The sequence below is a fragment of the Podarcis pityusensis genome (assembly GCF_964106645.2).
Source record: "Podarcis pityusensis genome assembly, chromosome: 13".
Lineage (NCBI taxonomy): Eukaryota > Metazoa > Chordata > Lepidosauria > Squamata > Lacertidae > Podarcis > Podarcis pityusensis.
Genome location: NC_138038.1, coordinates 39435803 through 39451355, shown reverse-complemented (window position 1 = coordinate 39451355; position 15553 = coordinate 39435803). Strand labels below are relative to the sequence as shown.

The 15553-nt window shown below is 47.3% G+C and overlaps 1 protein-coding gene across 2 annotated transcripts; it reads left to right on the top strand.

Moving 5' to 3' along the window:
• The first annotated feature begins 4872 nt into the window (after positions 1–4872).
• On the top strand, positions 4873–15274 carry LOC308461679 (carbonic anhydrase 4-like). Of its 2 annotated transcripts, none has more exons than XM_080978798.1 (10): positions 4873–5480; positions 7388–7472; positions 7625–7654; positions 7994–8158; positions 10081–10229; positions 10651–10740; positions 11736–11814; positions 12224–12387; positions 13669–13824; positions 14500–15274. In XM_080978798.1, exons 2-10 carry the CDS (start codon positions 7394–7396, stop codon positions 14593–14595), a joined length of 1008 nt encoding a protein of 335 aa, XP_080834924.1. In that variant the 5' UTR covers positions 4873–5480; positions 7388–7393; the 3' UTR covers positions 14596–15274. The 2 variants fall into 2 exon arrangements, with proteins under 2 accessions (XP_080834924.1, XP_080834923.1); XM_080978797.1 differs by having other exon boundaries at positions 14497–15274.
• Positions 15275–15553: the final 279 nt, after the last annotated feature.

Sequence of the window (15553 nt, the reverse complement as noted above, 5' to 3'; positions counted from 1 at the left end):
TGCCCACCAATGCAAATCACACACATCACCACAGCCACCAATCGTCTGTACACTTGCTGCCAAAAGCGCACACTCAACGAAACCACAGCCAATTGCACGCACGCCCTCGCCACTGCCATAAATAGCCTGCCCAATTGCCACAGCTGCAGCCAATCATCAGCAGGCCTTGCCGCAGCAGCCAATCACACACCCTATCACTGCTGCTAATCTCCTGCTGGCTGCTGCCACCAATCATCTGGCCCCCCCTCTTCTATCCATGTATAAGATAACACGCAATCTTTGCCTATTATTTCTAAGGAAAGAATATCATCTTATACATGGAAAAATACGGTATGTGCCCAAGATGGGTCTCGAACCCATGACCTTGAGATTGACGCTGTGAACACACCATACATTTAAAGAACACCTCCCAAAGATTCTTGGGAACTGTAGTTTGCACTTCACACAGCTACAATTCCCAGCACCCTTAACCAACTACAGTTCCCAGGATTCAGTAGGGAGGGACATGCTTTAAACATATTATGTGCAGGCAGTCTAAGAGTCTCATGCTCTACCAACTGAGCTAACTGGATGTGTAGCCCAACCACAATCTAACATTTATTTTATTGAAAGGTAACTACTGGCTTGTCTTCTCAGAAGCTTGAGGCGGTGTAGAAGGAGCTATCCCATTTTTATCTTCATAGTTACCCTGTGAGGTAGCTTCCTAGTTGGGAGACAGTTGCCCAAGGCCACAAAGTGACCTTCATGTGTTGGGACAGCATTATCTTCCACTCCATCTCTCATAGCCTGGTTCACACTTGGTGTCAATGGCAGCAGGGACAGCAGGGCAGGGAGTATCCAATATGGTTAGTAGGGTAGGGCTGACTGGTATAAAATCAAGCCTTTTTATACCATAATATCTGCTGTTCTCAAAAGTCCTGAAATCATAAACTCATCACACCACATTCCACCTTTTTGGTTTATTAGGCGTGATGCGTCCTCAGAATGGAAGGGAGGACACTCGTAAAAAAACTAAAAAAAAATCTGGTTGCTTCGGGGTGAACTCTGGCATAGGCGTTGTTGGCACCCCGGGACCGAAGGTGGTTTGGAGAGCAGAGAGCTGCTTGTCAGCAGGTTGCTGATTATGAAAACCAGGCCACAACAAGCTCCTTATATCTTGCCCAAATCGTCGCTACCTGTCTTTGTTTCCTCATCAGATGAAACTCCGGCCTGGCAGGCGGAAGGATGATGCAAGAGATTGCCACCTCCAAGTTGCCGCACGCAAAACAACTCACTCAGCGGCCTCTCTGCCTCAGGGTTCTTGGATTGACTCACAACAACGAGAGCAGAGGGAGGCTTGGGATATTTGGGGGAAACCCTGGGCTCCTCAATTCCCTGTCAGCATTTCTTCCTGACTTCTCAGAGCCAGACATTCAGGTTCCTCCTTGACCTGCTTCCATGAGATCCTATGGTAGCCACCATCGGTTCAGCTGACAGGAAGCTGGCATGTGGTTCCTGCTCTCCCAGGACTGCCTTCCACATTATAAAATCTGTGTCACTTTAGGGAAGAATTAGGGCCTGAATTTGCTTGTTTTCCTTTCCCCTCCTCATGCCTTTTTTCCTTTTGTATCGGAAGGTCGGCAGTTCGAATCCGCCCAATGGGATGAGCTCTGGCCCACCTGCTGCCAACCTAGCAGTTTGAAAGCACACCAGTGCAAGTAGATAAATAGGTACCACTGTGACGGGAAGGTAAACGGCGTTTCTGTGCACTCTGGCACTCATCATGGTCCTCCGTGCGCCAGAAGCAGTTTAGTCATGCTGGCCACATGACCTGGAAAGCTGTCTGTGAACAAACGCCGGCTCCCTCGGCCTGAAAGCAAGATGAGCGCCACAACCCCATAGTCACCTTTGACTGGACTTAACTGTCTAGGGGCCATTTACTTTTTTACCTGTCCTGTCTACTAGATGGCAAGCCTATGTTGTATACTAATCTATACAACTATAAAAATTGTAAAATAAAAAAATAAAATACTATTATATTGCCTATAAAACTTTGAGAATGGTGGTGAAGGTCACGAATGGACCAGCTAAATGAACCAATAAGGAAACCCTGCTGTAATGGTTCTAAGGGGTTGCTCGTGCGTAAGCAGGTGCCTATCTCCCTGGCTGGGTGCAAACACCTGGCTGGGCTGCCAAAGTGAACCTCCTCTGTCCGGACAGCCACTCACCCGTGGCTGACTCAGTCGCTGGCAGAATCCGTGAGTGGGCGTTTCTTAAACTTCTTCCAGCAAAGAAGCTCTTTGACGCCTAGTCTCCGCCTACCCTCTCTGCGCGAAAGCCTTCTGCGCAGGGAGGGCGTGGGCAACGGAGGACCCCTACTCTCCCCGCTGGTTCCAGGCAAGGAGTCATGGGACCGCCTCGCCACTTCCCCCACCTGCCCCCCTTCTCCACTGGTGCTACACTGATTCTCTTCCCCAGAAGATGGGCTGCTTCTCCCAATCCCTGGACGCTCTCTGGACTCCCTCTGGCTTTTGCGCTCCCCCTCCAGTACTGATGGCAGTTCCCTGACACCTACTGAGAAGTTATATAATGTGACTCAAAATGTTCACCTTGTCCTAGATGCTCAAGGGGGTCAGGTGACTTGTCTTTCATACCCTAGGGTAAAAGAACAGTGCTACATTATCTGAAGTCCATTTCCACTCTCTGCTTTCACCATTATTGAGTAATGCCTTACTTCCCGTTTTCTGAGAAGCACCCCGGAGTCCTGGTGTGCCCATCCCATAACCCACAGCACTTTTGACCTCATGAACTAACCCAGAGCCAGTAATCCTGACACACAGCCCAGCTCTCTCCTTCCAAAAAATCTAGAAGTCTTGAACCCACCCATCCCTGAAAAACCAACCCAATCCTCTCTAATGCTTTGCCCAGTGCAACTCAATCCTCTCTGGAGGACTCTGGGCACCAACCCCATACCCGTCTAATCTCGATTTCTCCCCTTCTAGCCTGTAGTGGGAATAGAACTCCACTACCCTTGAGTATCCCTTCTCATCCTCACTTCCTCTATTGCCCCTACAAGGATTAATACCGGGTATTGTTTAGGGTGAGTAGTACGAAGTGGATCAAAGCTGGTCAGTCCACATACCCCGCCCTGCCCCAACCAGTTCTCTTGAAATTTGCAGTGGGAAAGAGGTTTGTTGTAATGACAAAACCACATCCCCCAAACGTACCAAAGAGTGTGCTTTGATGGCTAAGTGCGAGTGTCCCTACAGCACTCTGTTCAAACACTTGTCTGATCTTAACATAGAAATCAGTGCCAGATTTAGGGTGCTGTGGGCGGTTACCCCCCACAGGGTGCTGAGCCAAGGAGGTGCAAAGTTGCCCCCGCCACCACCAGCATCCCTGTAAGATCCGTAAAAAAGCAACTGTACCAAAAGGAATTATTTTGAAAATTATATTGGGGAGGTGCAATTTATGTCCTGGCTCAGGGCACCATATTACCAAAGTTTTCCCCTGAGGGAAATAGCTGCTTTGGAGAGACAGGACCCCTGGTTACCCTCCCCAACAGAGAATTGGGGCTGGGTGGCTGATGGGGTTGAGGAGGAATCAGTACAGTATTTTCCAGAGCAGGGCTATGTGCCCCTTGTCTTCCCTTCTAGCCTGGCTGGTTTCTTCTGTCTGAACAGCTGCATCACAGGCAGAAATTAAACAGAAACATCTGCATCTGATGCTAGTCCTCCCCAGAGCAGACCCACTGAAGTTAATAAGCATGACTAATCTAGGCCCATTAATTTCAGTGGGTCTACTCTAAGTAGAACCTAATTAGATATTTTTTTTTCTCCTCTGTTCAGCTGAAAAGGCTCCCAGAGAGCAGCTTACAGAACAATCATTATTTTCCGAAAAGCTGTTGTTTCCCACAAGCTTACAATATTTTCAAAAATGACAGAAAAGGAAAAGGGAATGGGGAGTAGGGAGGAAGAAACCAAATGTCAGGTGCCATCAGTTCCTACTGCTAAAAAAATGGATGGCTTGAATTGAAATAGTTCAGATAACCATTAAAGGCATCCCCAAACTCGGCCCTTCAGATGTTTTGGGACTACAGTTCCCATCATCCCTGACCACTGGTCGGTCCTGTTAGCTAGGGATGATGGGAGTTGTAGTCCCAAAACATCTGAAGGGCCGAGTTTGGGGATGCCTGAGATAACCTGATGGAATGGCTGAGATGAGGGGAAAGAGCAGTCAGAGCACCTGGTGTGTCAGCAGAGCTGATGGGGAGCCCTGCTTCTCTTCTCCCTCTCCCTCTCCTCTGCAACCTGCCAATGTCTTTGACTGTAGAGATAAAGCTGGCGGGCGATGCAGTGATGGAGGGAAGCATCACCTGCTGAATTTCTGCCTGCCTGGCGACTGTTACAAAAACCATAGCCCTGCTCATGGGAATCTTAGCTTTGTGGGAGTGTTTGGGTGGAGGAAAAACTGACGCAATCCAGACGTTTTGAACTACAACTCGCATCAGCCCTCAACATGCCAACATACATCCGTTGAATTGGAAAGCCTCTGCCTATCCCTGCACCTTAGGCCTCATTCCCCTTAGAATCATAGAATTGTAGAGTTGGAAGGGACCCGAGGGTCATCTAGTCTAACCCCCTGAAGTGCAGGAATCTTTTTGCCCAATGTGGGGCTCAAACCCACAACCTTGAGGTGAAGAGTCTCGTGCTCTACTTGGCTTCAAAGGTTCTTTGACAGGTGAAAAGGATCCAGCCTGTAAATCCAAGTAGCTAAGGGAATTTCCACTTGCTTTGTCATGCAGAAAGGGCACAGGAACTTTTACTAGAGGGAAAAGTTGGCAACCCTCCCTGCTGGTGGGAAGAAACCGGTACTTCTGGGTTGCTTGAGAAAGAGAGCACTTGGGATCAGGAGGGAAAGGTGGCAAGATTTTGTTGTCCGGGGAGTCCTTAATCCCCTGAAAGGCAAGTATAGATCTGTGCAGGTGTTAGGGCCTTACTTTGCAGAAGGGAGTGGAATCTAGTGGTTAGATCAGCCCCTGGGTTCTACAGCATGGGGGGGAGGAAGGGGTTGCTTTTGAGAAATGGGGACGTGAGCTTCCTCATGTTGAAAGGTTGGCTCCTACCTCGAGTCATTTCCTAATTGTGTAATTGACTTGCTCACAGCCTTTACGTATGAAATCATTGCCCTCCCCAGGAATAGGTGCAGGGGACTAAGCCTACATGGATTTGCCTGAGGCCTGCCCCTTTTCCTGCACCGTCCCTGACTGACTGACTGACTGACTGCCTGCCTGACTGCCTGCTCCTTTTTATCTTCTCTTTTCTCCTTCCTGGTAATCTACCCTCCCCTTCTCTGTAATTCCACCCGCCCCAGAAGCAGACGGGGCGGTGACCTTAATGCACAGATATATATATCCACCTAAAAGGAGCCAAGATGCTTTTCCACCATCATCTGTGTCACCTTGGTCAGGAGGCGGACGGAGAGAGGAGCACACTTGACAGGTGAGTTTACCTGGGGCTGGGTGGAGAAATAATGGGGACCGGACCCCCCAGATCTGGAAGGAAATCATTTTGCAGAAACTAACTTTACATGCGCTCAGGGGTACAGTTGTGGTGTTTACTAACGATATAAGTGCTCTGGTGAATCGTTTTGGGAGGATCAGCTTAATCTTGCATTCTGTTTCCAAAAGCGGCTGGTCAGATGCCTCTGGAAAGCAGGGCAGGAAGATGACAGCCCTTTCCCTGTTATTCATTCCCATCAATTGGTGTTCCGAGATACACTGCTTCTGTTAATGGAAGATCCATTCAGCTGTTATAGCTAGCAATATATATATATATATATATATATATATATATATATTCTAATCTCTTTTTAACCCATCGGCACTGGTGACCCTCACCACTTCTTGTGGCAGTCACATCCAGGAGAAAATTATCTGCACTTTCCAGAATCAGTTGAAGACATTTTTTTGTTCCCTGTCTGCTTGTTAGGGTTTTAGTCTTGTTTTAAATACATTTGTTTTTGTGTTTAACTGTTTTTAATTGTCTTATACATAAATTGCCTTGAGACCGTGATTTGGAAGGCGATTAGTAAATTAATAATGGCGATAATAATAAGCTATTATTATTATTTTTCATGTTCTAAAGTTTAACCCTGTCATTTTTAGAAAGGTAAACCATTTTATGAGATGTGTCTGTGTGTATGGTATTACACTTCTGTGAATGAATAGGCATGACCGTGGCTTGTGGTTTGGCAGGTGGGAACGTCTGTGGCTGGTTGGTAGAGCTTCCCCCTTGCATGGAGAAGATCTTGGATTCAGCCCCCGGGATCTGTAGGCAGGGCTGGAACAGATTCCTGTCCAGACCATGGAGAATCGCTGCCAGTCAACGCAGATTAATGGTCCCCAGTTACCTAAGTATTGCGGACCCCCTGTTTTTCAAAAGCCAAGACTGTTGAAATTTTCAATAACCCTATGGTAGTTTTTGTCATCTGAATGGTGCCACAGACCCCCTGGGTAGGTTACATGGACCCCTCGGGTCTATGGACCACCAATTGGGATCCACTGGCATAGACAGTACAGAGCCAGATGGAACCCTGTAGCTTCCTATGTGCAAATCATTACAAGTGTGCCTCTCCCATGCACATGTATCCTGTACACACCAAAAGATTTGCACACAACCACCCACACGAGATGATCTGCCTACAACTTTCATGTATTTCCCCACTTCCAGCGCGTTGGGAAAGTTGGAACTTTTCAAGCAGTCCTTAGGACACTGCTTTGAACTCGTTTGCCACAATGCTACCTCAAAGCCACAGATCCAAAGGAGAACGGCTTCTATGCCACCTGTAGACCAATTTCAAAGAGACAGAAAGTTACTGATAGCTGTCCCAAGGCCACGCAAGAAACTTCCTTGACCTTCAATCCAAGATCGCTAAAGTTTTCATCTGCTCCGCAAACCTTGCAAGACTCATTTATCTGGGCTTCTGGTAGCCACATTAAACCTCTGGCCGTGAGGTTTTGAGCATGTTTTCTCTTGTTTAGTTTGAAGACGCTCGTTGCTCGTTAATGCTCTGCCGCCACCCCATTAATCCACATTTATGTGGTAACTCCACCTACCCTGTGGGAGTCCGTATCAAATCAAACTGTTATTCCAAAAGAAAACAAGTTTCTAGACCTTGTGGCTGCCTGGGGAAATCATAACGTTTGTCACCTGTAGAGAGCAGAGCAGCTACAAGTATAACGTTGGTTTTTGCTTGTGTTGCCAGGTAAGCTCCCTCACCTCTGCCACCGAACGGACATTGGTAAATTCCGTATTCTGCTATTGACACAGACTCTTGTTCAAGAATTGTCTCATTTGTTCAAGAATGGTATCGTTTACTCATCTGTTCTCCTGCACTTTTTCTCCAGCATACTATGGCTTCTGTTTGGGTACCAGCGACCTTCACTGCGGTGGTCCTTTTGCTTTCTGGGGGATGCTATGCCAGTTCTTCAGGTAACGCCACCTTGACCTCACCCATATCCTAAGTGTCTCCATTTTGCTGGGAAGGGCTTTAAAGGATAATTCTTGGGGGTGAAATTAGATGTTCCTCTTTGCATGAATTCGGTCCCATAAACTTATGCCACCTCTGTTTCTTTTCCTGACAGGTTCCTGGTGCTACGACAGCCTAATATGTGGTAAGAAAAATAGCAGCCCTAACTTCTCTTTAGCCACAGATTCCAAGCAAGGCATACTTTTGAGCCAAGTCCATCACACCAAACTCAACTTTTATTTCCAGGGCTTTGTTCTGTAATGTACTAAAAATGCCTCTGAACATGCGCAAAGTGTGTTTTCCTCTCTACCTCCTTGTACAGATCCAGGGCTAAGTGGGAGGGCTACCTAACAGAGGGTATCGTTTTCGGGAAGTTTAGAATCCTCCTCCTGCTGCTGCTACTTCTCCGTTTTATTTATTTAATTCAGTTCCCCATCTCTAATTACCACGTTGCTTGTTTTGGGCTCTTTCTTTTCTTGGCCAGGACCTGACACGTGGTCATCCCAAGGTCATTGCAATGGCAAGAGGCAATCTCCCATCGATATTGTCACCAGCAGTGTCAGGCATAACCCCAAACTGGGTGCAGTGACTCTCACCGGCTACAACGACACCAAAAAACTGCTGGAAATGAAGAACACCGGGAAAACAGGTGAGTGTGCAAGCATTTCCTTTTTAAAACACTTTGCTTCTAGTCCTTAAGGTAGCAGGAAAGTATGAAAAAAAAGACACAAAACTGCAAGACGGGTAAGCTGCCAAACTCCATCCCTTCCTGTGTATTCATAGTAAAAAGCTGGATTTCCCAACTTTACAGTGATGGCAGCATGGAGGAGCCCAGAAGAGTGTGGGAGAATCTCCCAACCTTTTCCCCTAGCATGGGACAGGTTTGGAAAGGCAGCCTGCTCTTTTCTGAAGGGGAGCGTCATTTATTTCCCTTCAGTTTAACAGGCTGTAGGCAGAATTCACCTGCATTCTGCCCACATTCTGCCAGGGCCCCATGACAGCATGTTCAGTCCTCTTCCCTCCAGTTGTTGTTTTTTGTGTGTGTGTGATATTCTGCCCCCTTTCAGGTGGGTCAGAACAGCTTGGTGCTTCTCTCCTTTAGCTGGTGGGTGTACCCTTTTTTTTTTTTTTTTTAATCCAAACCAACGGGCACCGACCACCTGAGCTGGCTGGTAGAGAGACCAGTACTTTTCAAACACAGAATCGCCTGCCCGCAGGGCAGCCCACCTGTTCTCTGTGTGTGTCACTTTCTGATTGGAAGGAGACGATCCCACCCTCTACCCTGGCAATGATTCACACATGTTTCATAGCAGAGCAGGCAGTTCTGCATCTCTCTGATGGGGATGTTTGAATGGCCCAATCATCAATGGGAAATGCTCCATTGAGGACCATGTATTTTGCTCTTTGTTATTGGCCTGCTCTATGTGCTTCGGCAGAGACGTGGGTGGCGCTGTAGGTTAAACCACAGAGCCTAGGGCTTGCCGATCAGAAGGTCAGCGGTTCGAATCCCTGCGACGGGGTGAGCTCCCATTGCTCAGTCCCTGCTCCTCCCAACCTAGCAGTTTGAAAGCACGTCAAAGTGCAAGTAGATAAATAGGTACCGCTCCGGCGGGAAGGTAAACGGCGTTTCCGTGCGCTGCTCTGGTTCGCCAGAAGCGGCTTAGTCATACTGGCCACATGACCCGGCTCCCTCAGCCAATAAAGCAAGATGAGCGCCACAACCCCAGAGTCAGTCATGACTGGACCTAATGGTCAGGGGTCCTTTAACCTTTACCTATGTGCTTCAGCAGGATCCAGGCTTCGCCAGCCTGCTGCCCTCCAGATATTTTGCACGTCAACTCCCTTCATCCCCTGCTAGCACAGGAATTGATCAAAAACATATGGAGGGTGCCTGGTTGGCAATAGCCGGAAGAGGGTGCAAGAGAAGGGAGGGAGGGGGTAAGTGCCTCCTTCTAGACACGCAGCACTGCACCCCACATTACTGAACCCCTATGGCTACCTGAAGAGAAGGCACCTTTTACATACGGTACTTGAATTTCCAGTTTGATGATTTAATTAAAATTTAGTAAGGCAGCAATCCTAAGCATTGTCAAGCTTCCTGGCAAAAGTTATCACCCTCAAAAATCAGCACAAATAAGTCATGAATCATTATTATGTTCAACTGAAATCCAAAATCATTACTCTGCTTACTCTGTAAAAATCAATAGGATATACTTGAGAGGAGGTGCAGTTAGGATGGGACCGTCAGTGTGTGATGGACACTGATGTTTCTCTTTCAGGATAAAACTCAGCCCCCTCCACCCTAAAAATGCACTTCTGTGGCTATGTGCACACTGTACCTTCAAAGCACATGCAGAGCACATGTACATTTCCCTTCCTCTCAAAAGAACCCTGGGAACTGGTCTCACTTTCCCGATCGTACGAACCAAAGTGTGACCAACCTAGCCCAATCCTGCCCGTCATTGATTGCAAATGACACCACTTCCACTGCTACAAAAGCAGTAAGAGAAGCTTTATGGTGGAGAATTCCAACACTCTTGATGCACTAATAGAAATTGGTCTGGTCTGCAGTTGACATAGAACTGGGCGAAGGTCTCCAGCTGAGCGGCCCTGGGCTTCCGGCTACATACACAGCCAAGGCCTTTCACCTCCACTGGGGAGATGGAGTCCATAAACCTGGATCAGAGCACTACATAAACGGCGAACGGTACTCTATGGAGGTGAGGATATCTTCTCTAATCTGGATTCTGGGATTGATAGCATGTTAATGTCAGCTGGCATATGTTTTATTATATTTATTTTTCTTTCCTTTTGCTTTATTAGCAAATATTTTTTGTGTTATAATAATTGTTTCCTTGAGCATGTGCACGTACATTTCTTTTACCTCTGCATAACAGCAGCATAAACTCCATCTATACTGTATTTATCAGTGTATGCAAAGCTTTCAAGTCAGAGGGCTTTTTAGAAATTATGAATGACCAGGTCTAAGGGGAGTAGACACAAGGATGGATTTCCAATATGCACCAGGCTTTTGTGTACTGCAGTCTATCTCTTTGCTCGTGGAGGTTTCTCCACAAAGAGCAGCCAGGTGGGTCAGCAGGGATATGTCCCAAACTGATCTATTTTCTTTTCTCCCCTCAGTTACACATTGTGCACACCAAAAACAACACAAGTCTATTGGAAGCCTTGAAGGACCCACAGGGCATTGCTGTGCTAGCATTCTTTGTCCAGGTGAGGGATTGGGGAGGTCAAGGTTTGTGCATGTCTATGCTACCAGCTGGGATATCAGTTGTAAAGCATTTTGGTTGTTTTGGCTTTTCCCAAACGATTCTGGGAACTGTGGCAAGAGTTTTTCTCTTGGCCAGTCATTCACCGTGTCACATTAAACCAGGGGTCAGCAAACTTTTTCAGCAGGGGGCCAGTCCACTGTCCCTCAGACCTTGTGGGGGGGCCGGACTATATTTTTTGGGTGGTGGGGGGAAATGAACAAATTCCTATGCCCCACAAATAACCCAGAGACGCATTTTAAATGAAAGCACACGCTCTACTCATGTAAAAACAACAGGCAGGCCCCAGAAATAACCCAGAGATGCATTTTAAATAAAAGGACACATTCTATTCATGTAAAAACACGCTGATTCCCGGACCGTCCACGGGCCGGATTTAGAAGGCAATTGGGCCGGATCTGGCCCCCGGGCCTTAGTTTGCCTACCCATGCATTAAACCATCATTTAATTTGACCGATGGTTTAATGTGATGTGCAAAGCAGGCCACTGACTGAACTGCTTTGCCTCAAGTTCACTGGGAAGGGGGCACAGCTGTTGAAAACACCACTTGGCTATTCCATGGTAGAAATGGGAGAACTGGAAGAAGTGGATGTTGTTGACAAGCAGTAGATTGTTCTGCGTGATGAATAGGCAGTGTTGCTTCTGAAGAAGCACTTCTTTCAAGGAGATAATCACATTTTCCCAGCACTCAAATAACCATCTTTTCTTGCTGGAACAAAGTCCCCAAAAGTATGCGCCTGTTGGATAATGCCAACGACATCATGAGCGATGAGCACCACAATTCCTGCCTCCCTCTGCCTCTGCTTCTTAAGGTAGCCCTGGGAAGGGGAGGAAGACATTAAAACAGGAGATGCTGAGCCCTAGGATTCTTAGGTTCCTTTATCACACTTTATTTCTTGGTCTTATTTTACACTATATGATGTTTCCTCTTTACTGCAGGGCTATGAGAAGGCACAGGGCAAGACAGCTGAAGCATGGGAATTGTTTAAAAAGAAGCTGAAGGATGTTGAGGAAAAGGGTAAGTCCATCAGTGAGTGGAAAGCCAAGTAAAACATCTGGTTCTTCTCTTGTCTCAGAGAATCCATCATGGCTACCACAATGAATTGGAACAAAAAATAACCAGTTTGAGCAGTGGGGAGGTGTGATTCTTTCAGTCGCCTCCCTGATAAATCCTGGGGGTGGTGGTTTCACAAGGGCCCCTTGGAATTCTTCAGAACCTCACATAGAACTGCAAGTATTCAAGAGTCCCTTGTTGGGGAACCATTATTATTATTATTTATGAAATCTGTATTATGTCCCACATTTCCTCTAAGGAACTCAAGGCCCCCCAAAAAAACATTTTATCCTCACAACAACCCTGTGGTGTAGGTTAGGATGTGAATTAAGTATGGAGCAGAGATGCAAGCAACTTACCTCCCCCTGTACAGGTGAAGAGACAAAATTCGATGGCAGCTTCTCTCTCCAGGACTTGCTGGGCCGCCCGGAGCTTGACCGCTATTACCGCTACCCTGGGTCCCTCACCACCCCCGGGTGTGACGAGGTTGTGCTGTGGACCATCTTTGCCGACCCCATTCTGGTGTCGGAAGACGTGGTGAGTGCTGCCATCTTGTGTGTGTCTGTGTGTAGGCAGAATGCTGAGGCACAGAAGTCCTTAGAGAGGTAGGAGGAGCTGTTGTCTAAACCATCTGAGGTACACTAGGTTGGGAAAGGCCAACAGCACAGGTATGTTATACTCTGGGATACATGAGGGAAATTTGGGAAATTGGCTTCTCCTCTCTGGGCTCCGCTTGCAATTAGGATCAAGAGACTTTTCTTGGTGTTTGAAGTAAAATAAAAAGGCCTACCTACTAGAAGTTGGGCTTTTGGGTGGTGGCCTGTGGTTTAATGATTCCTTCTCCCACAGCCACCACACCAGGAAGGTAGGAACAAATACTGAATTAGACCTGTTGGTACATCTAACTCAGGGTTTCCCCAACTTGGGTCTCCAGCTGTTTTTGGACCACAGCTCCCATTACCCTCAGCTAACAGGATCAGTGGTCAGGGATGATGGGAATTGTAGTCCCAAAAAACAGCTGGAGACTCAAGTTGGGGAATTGGTTGCCCTGCGTTTCAGACGGGACATCCTTGGAGATACCAGGGATTGAACCTGCAAAGCAAGAGTTCTGTCCCTGAGCTATGCCCTACTCTAGGGTTTCAGACAGGGGACACTGCTAGCCCTATCTGGGAGTTAAAAGACAAGGCCTGGAGGAATGAGAAATGGAAGTTTAGATTTCTCAGGCAGCTGGATTCTACAGTCAACCCCAAACCCTGACCCTATTTTTTCTGTACAAGATGCAGATGTGATGAGCTGGAGGGTGAGCATTAGATGGGTCAGAAACTTTGAGGATATACAGGGGGTGGCCAAATAGCAGGTAGACGAGTGGTGAAGGCACCAATGGGAGGGCAAGAGAGGCTTTGAAAGCAGAGGTGGCCTTGAGAAGGAAGCACCTTGATGACCAGAGAGAACAGAGCCATTTTCCAGCTGTACGCTATTACGTCCTGTTCCTTATTTGCCTCATTACGTTATCCTATTCTGTCAAAAGCAGTGTCACGGGGCTGAACAGAACTGGCCTCCCCCAATTCTGTGTGCTGTTTGTGGGTCGTGGAACTGGAGAGTGAGGGGGCAGTTTGCTGAACGTTCTCCGGGGGAGAACCGAAATTCTCCAGCAATTCAAGAGCAGCTGAGAAACCTCAGTTCAACTCCACGCTGTCGTAACTCGTGCTATGGAGCTGCCACATCCTGGTCTTCACCGGGTAGATCCCACTGCCCGACGTAGGAGTTCCTCCTTTGCCATGTGCCACCACCTGACGCCTTCCTTCTCCCTTCCAATAGGTGCATGCTTTTCCGAATGAGCTTCATTCAACGGACTCCTCCACCGGGCCCCATATTGAGAACAACTACCGCCCTCTGCAGAACATTGGGGACCGGAAAGTGGAATCGTCTGCCGCTTTGAAGCACAAATCCGCTGCCACGATAGCCTCTCCGCCAGTAGGGCTCCTCCTCTTCATTTCTGTGGCTACTCTTGCATCCTTCTTACCTGCATAAAGGCTGGAGGTGGGTGGGTGGATGTAGGAACCACATGGAGGAAGAGTCGACATGATCTCCAGAGAGGCCAAAGCTAGGCCACAACTCTTTCTGTCCCCCTCAGAAACTCCAGTTAACCTCCATCTACCTCTCAACCAGCTCATCCAGTACCAGAAGCACTGGCAAAGGACACTAAAAAGGCAGGAGGTGCACATTTCAGTGAGGAGAGGAGCACAGAGAAGGAGATCAATAGCAGCTAGGATGCCCAGTGCTGGGGAAGGAGTGCGCTTCAGTCCACTACAGCGAGAGCTGAAGTGAAACTTTCCATTCAAAACGGGCTCGTTGTTGACATTTCCCAATCTTATATTGTGGCTTTGTTTCTCGGTGATATTTGAGTTTCCAGATCAACGTTTGGGCTTAAGTGGAATAGAACTATCATCAACGTTTGAGCAATGACGCACATTTTGATACACCGCATACCAAAACCTCAGATGTCAACAAAAGCAAAGGGGTGGGGGGGTGGCAGGGAATCACTGGAAATATATAGATTTCCTTGTGGAGTTTGAGGTTCAGGTCTGTCTGGGCTAAAACTTCCAATGATTAAAGAATCAACATTAATTTCAGCTCTCGTTTTAGCAGGAATTGGCAGAAGCTCTGCTTGTTCCCACAAACGTGACTTTGGATGGCACATTCACACGCGTCTCCAGCACTGCAGAGAATACCCATAGTCCCTAGTGGCAACCTCTCAAAGGCAACACCTCTCCAGTGAAGCGTGTTCACACGTTCAGCTGCCACTGAGGCACCAAGCAATGTGCGTGCATGTGTGACCCAACTCATTCCCCATCGTGCTATGAAGCAGCAACTGGGACCAGAGGTTTACATTAGCTGAGAAACTGAGGCAAACAGCCACCCTTTAACTACCTTCCTTGCTCTCTTGATAGTTTGTTTGATTGTTTGCTGTTGTTATATGACCAGTGCTTTTTTCAGGGGGGTACTCAAGGGTACACAGTACCACTACCTCTTTTTGTTGTGATTAAAAAGTGTGGCACTTAAGTGTACTGTAACAACTTCGTGGCGCGTACTGGCACCTCTCTGTCTTTCTCTCTGTTAAAAAGTGTGACACACGCTGTAACAACTTCATAGTGAGTACCGGCACTTATTTTTCTAGGGAAAAAAGCACTGTGTACGACCAATCACCAATGGTGGAAAATCACTTATTTAATTTTTTTTAAAAAAAAAACACCACAAAACTTTTAAAGTGGAAACTTTCACGAATGGAAAATGCATGGAATGCTACCTACTGATCATTCCTTGGGAGCTTCTATTGTGAAAATAGTTTTGAGAACTAATGAATAAGCTGTGACTTAAAAGACAAATGTGTGTGGAAATTAAATTAAGTGGATTGTGTGCTGCAGTGTGTGTGGTTGCACTGACATGAATAGAGGCAAGCAGTGCTAATTATTCCTTACTTTATAACTGTCTTGCTGTTTCTAATGGGGTCTTTCTGCCTCCTGCCTGCCTAGCTCTAAGCAAGGGGGCACTGGGGTCGCAGCATTCTGAGAGAGGTGGTCCGGGTGAGTGCCAGCGCTATTGCCACTTTGTCATAGCAGCTAGAAATTTTATTGGGAAAGAAAAAAGCAGCTAAAGATTTACAGTGGTGCCCCGCAAGACGAATGCCTCGCAAGACGAAAAA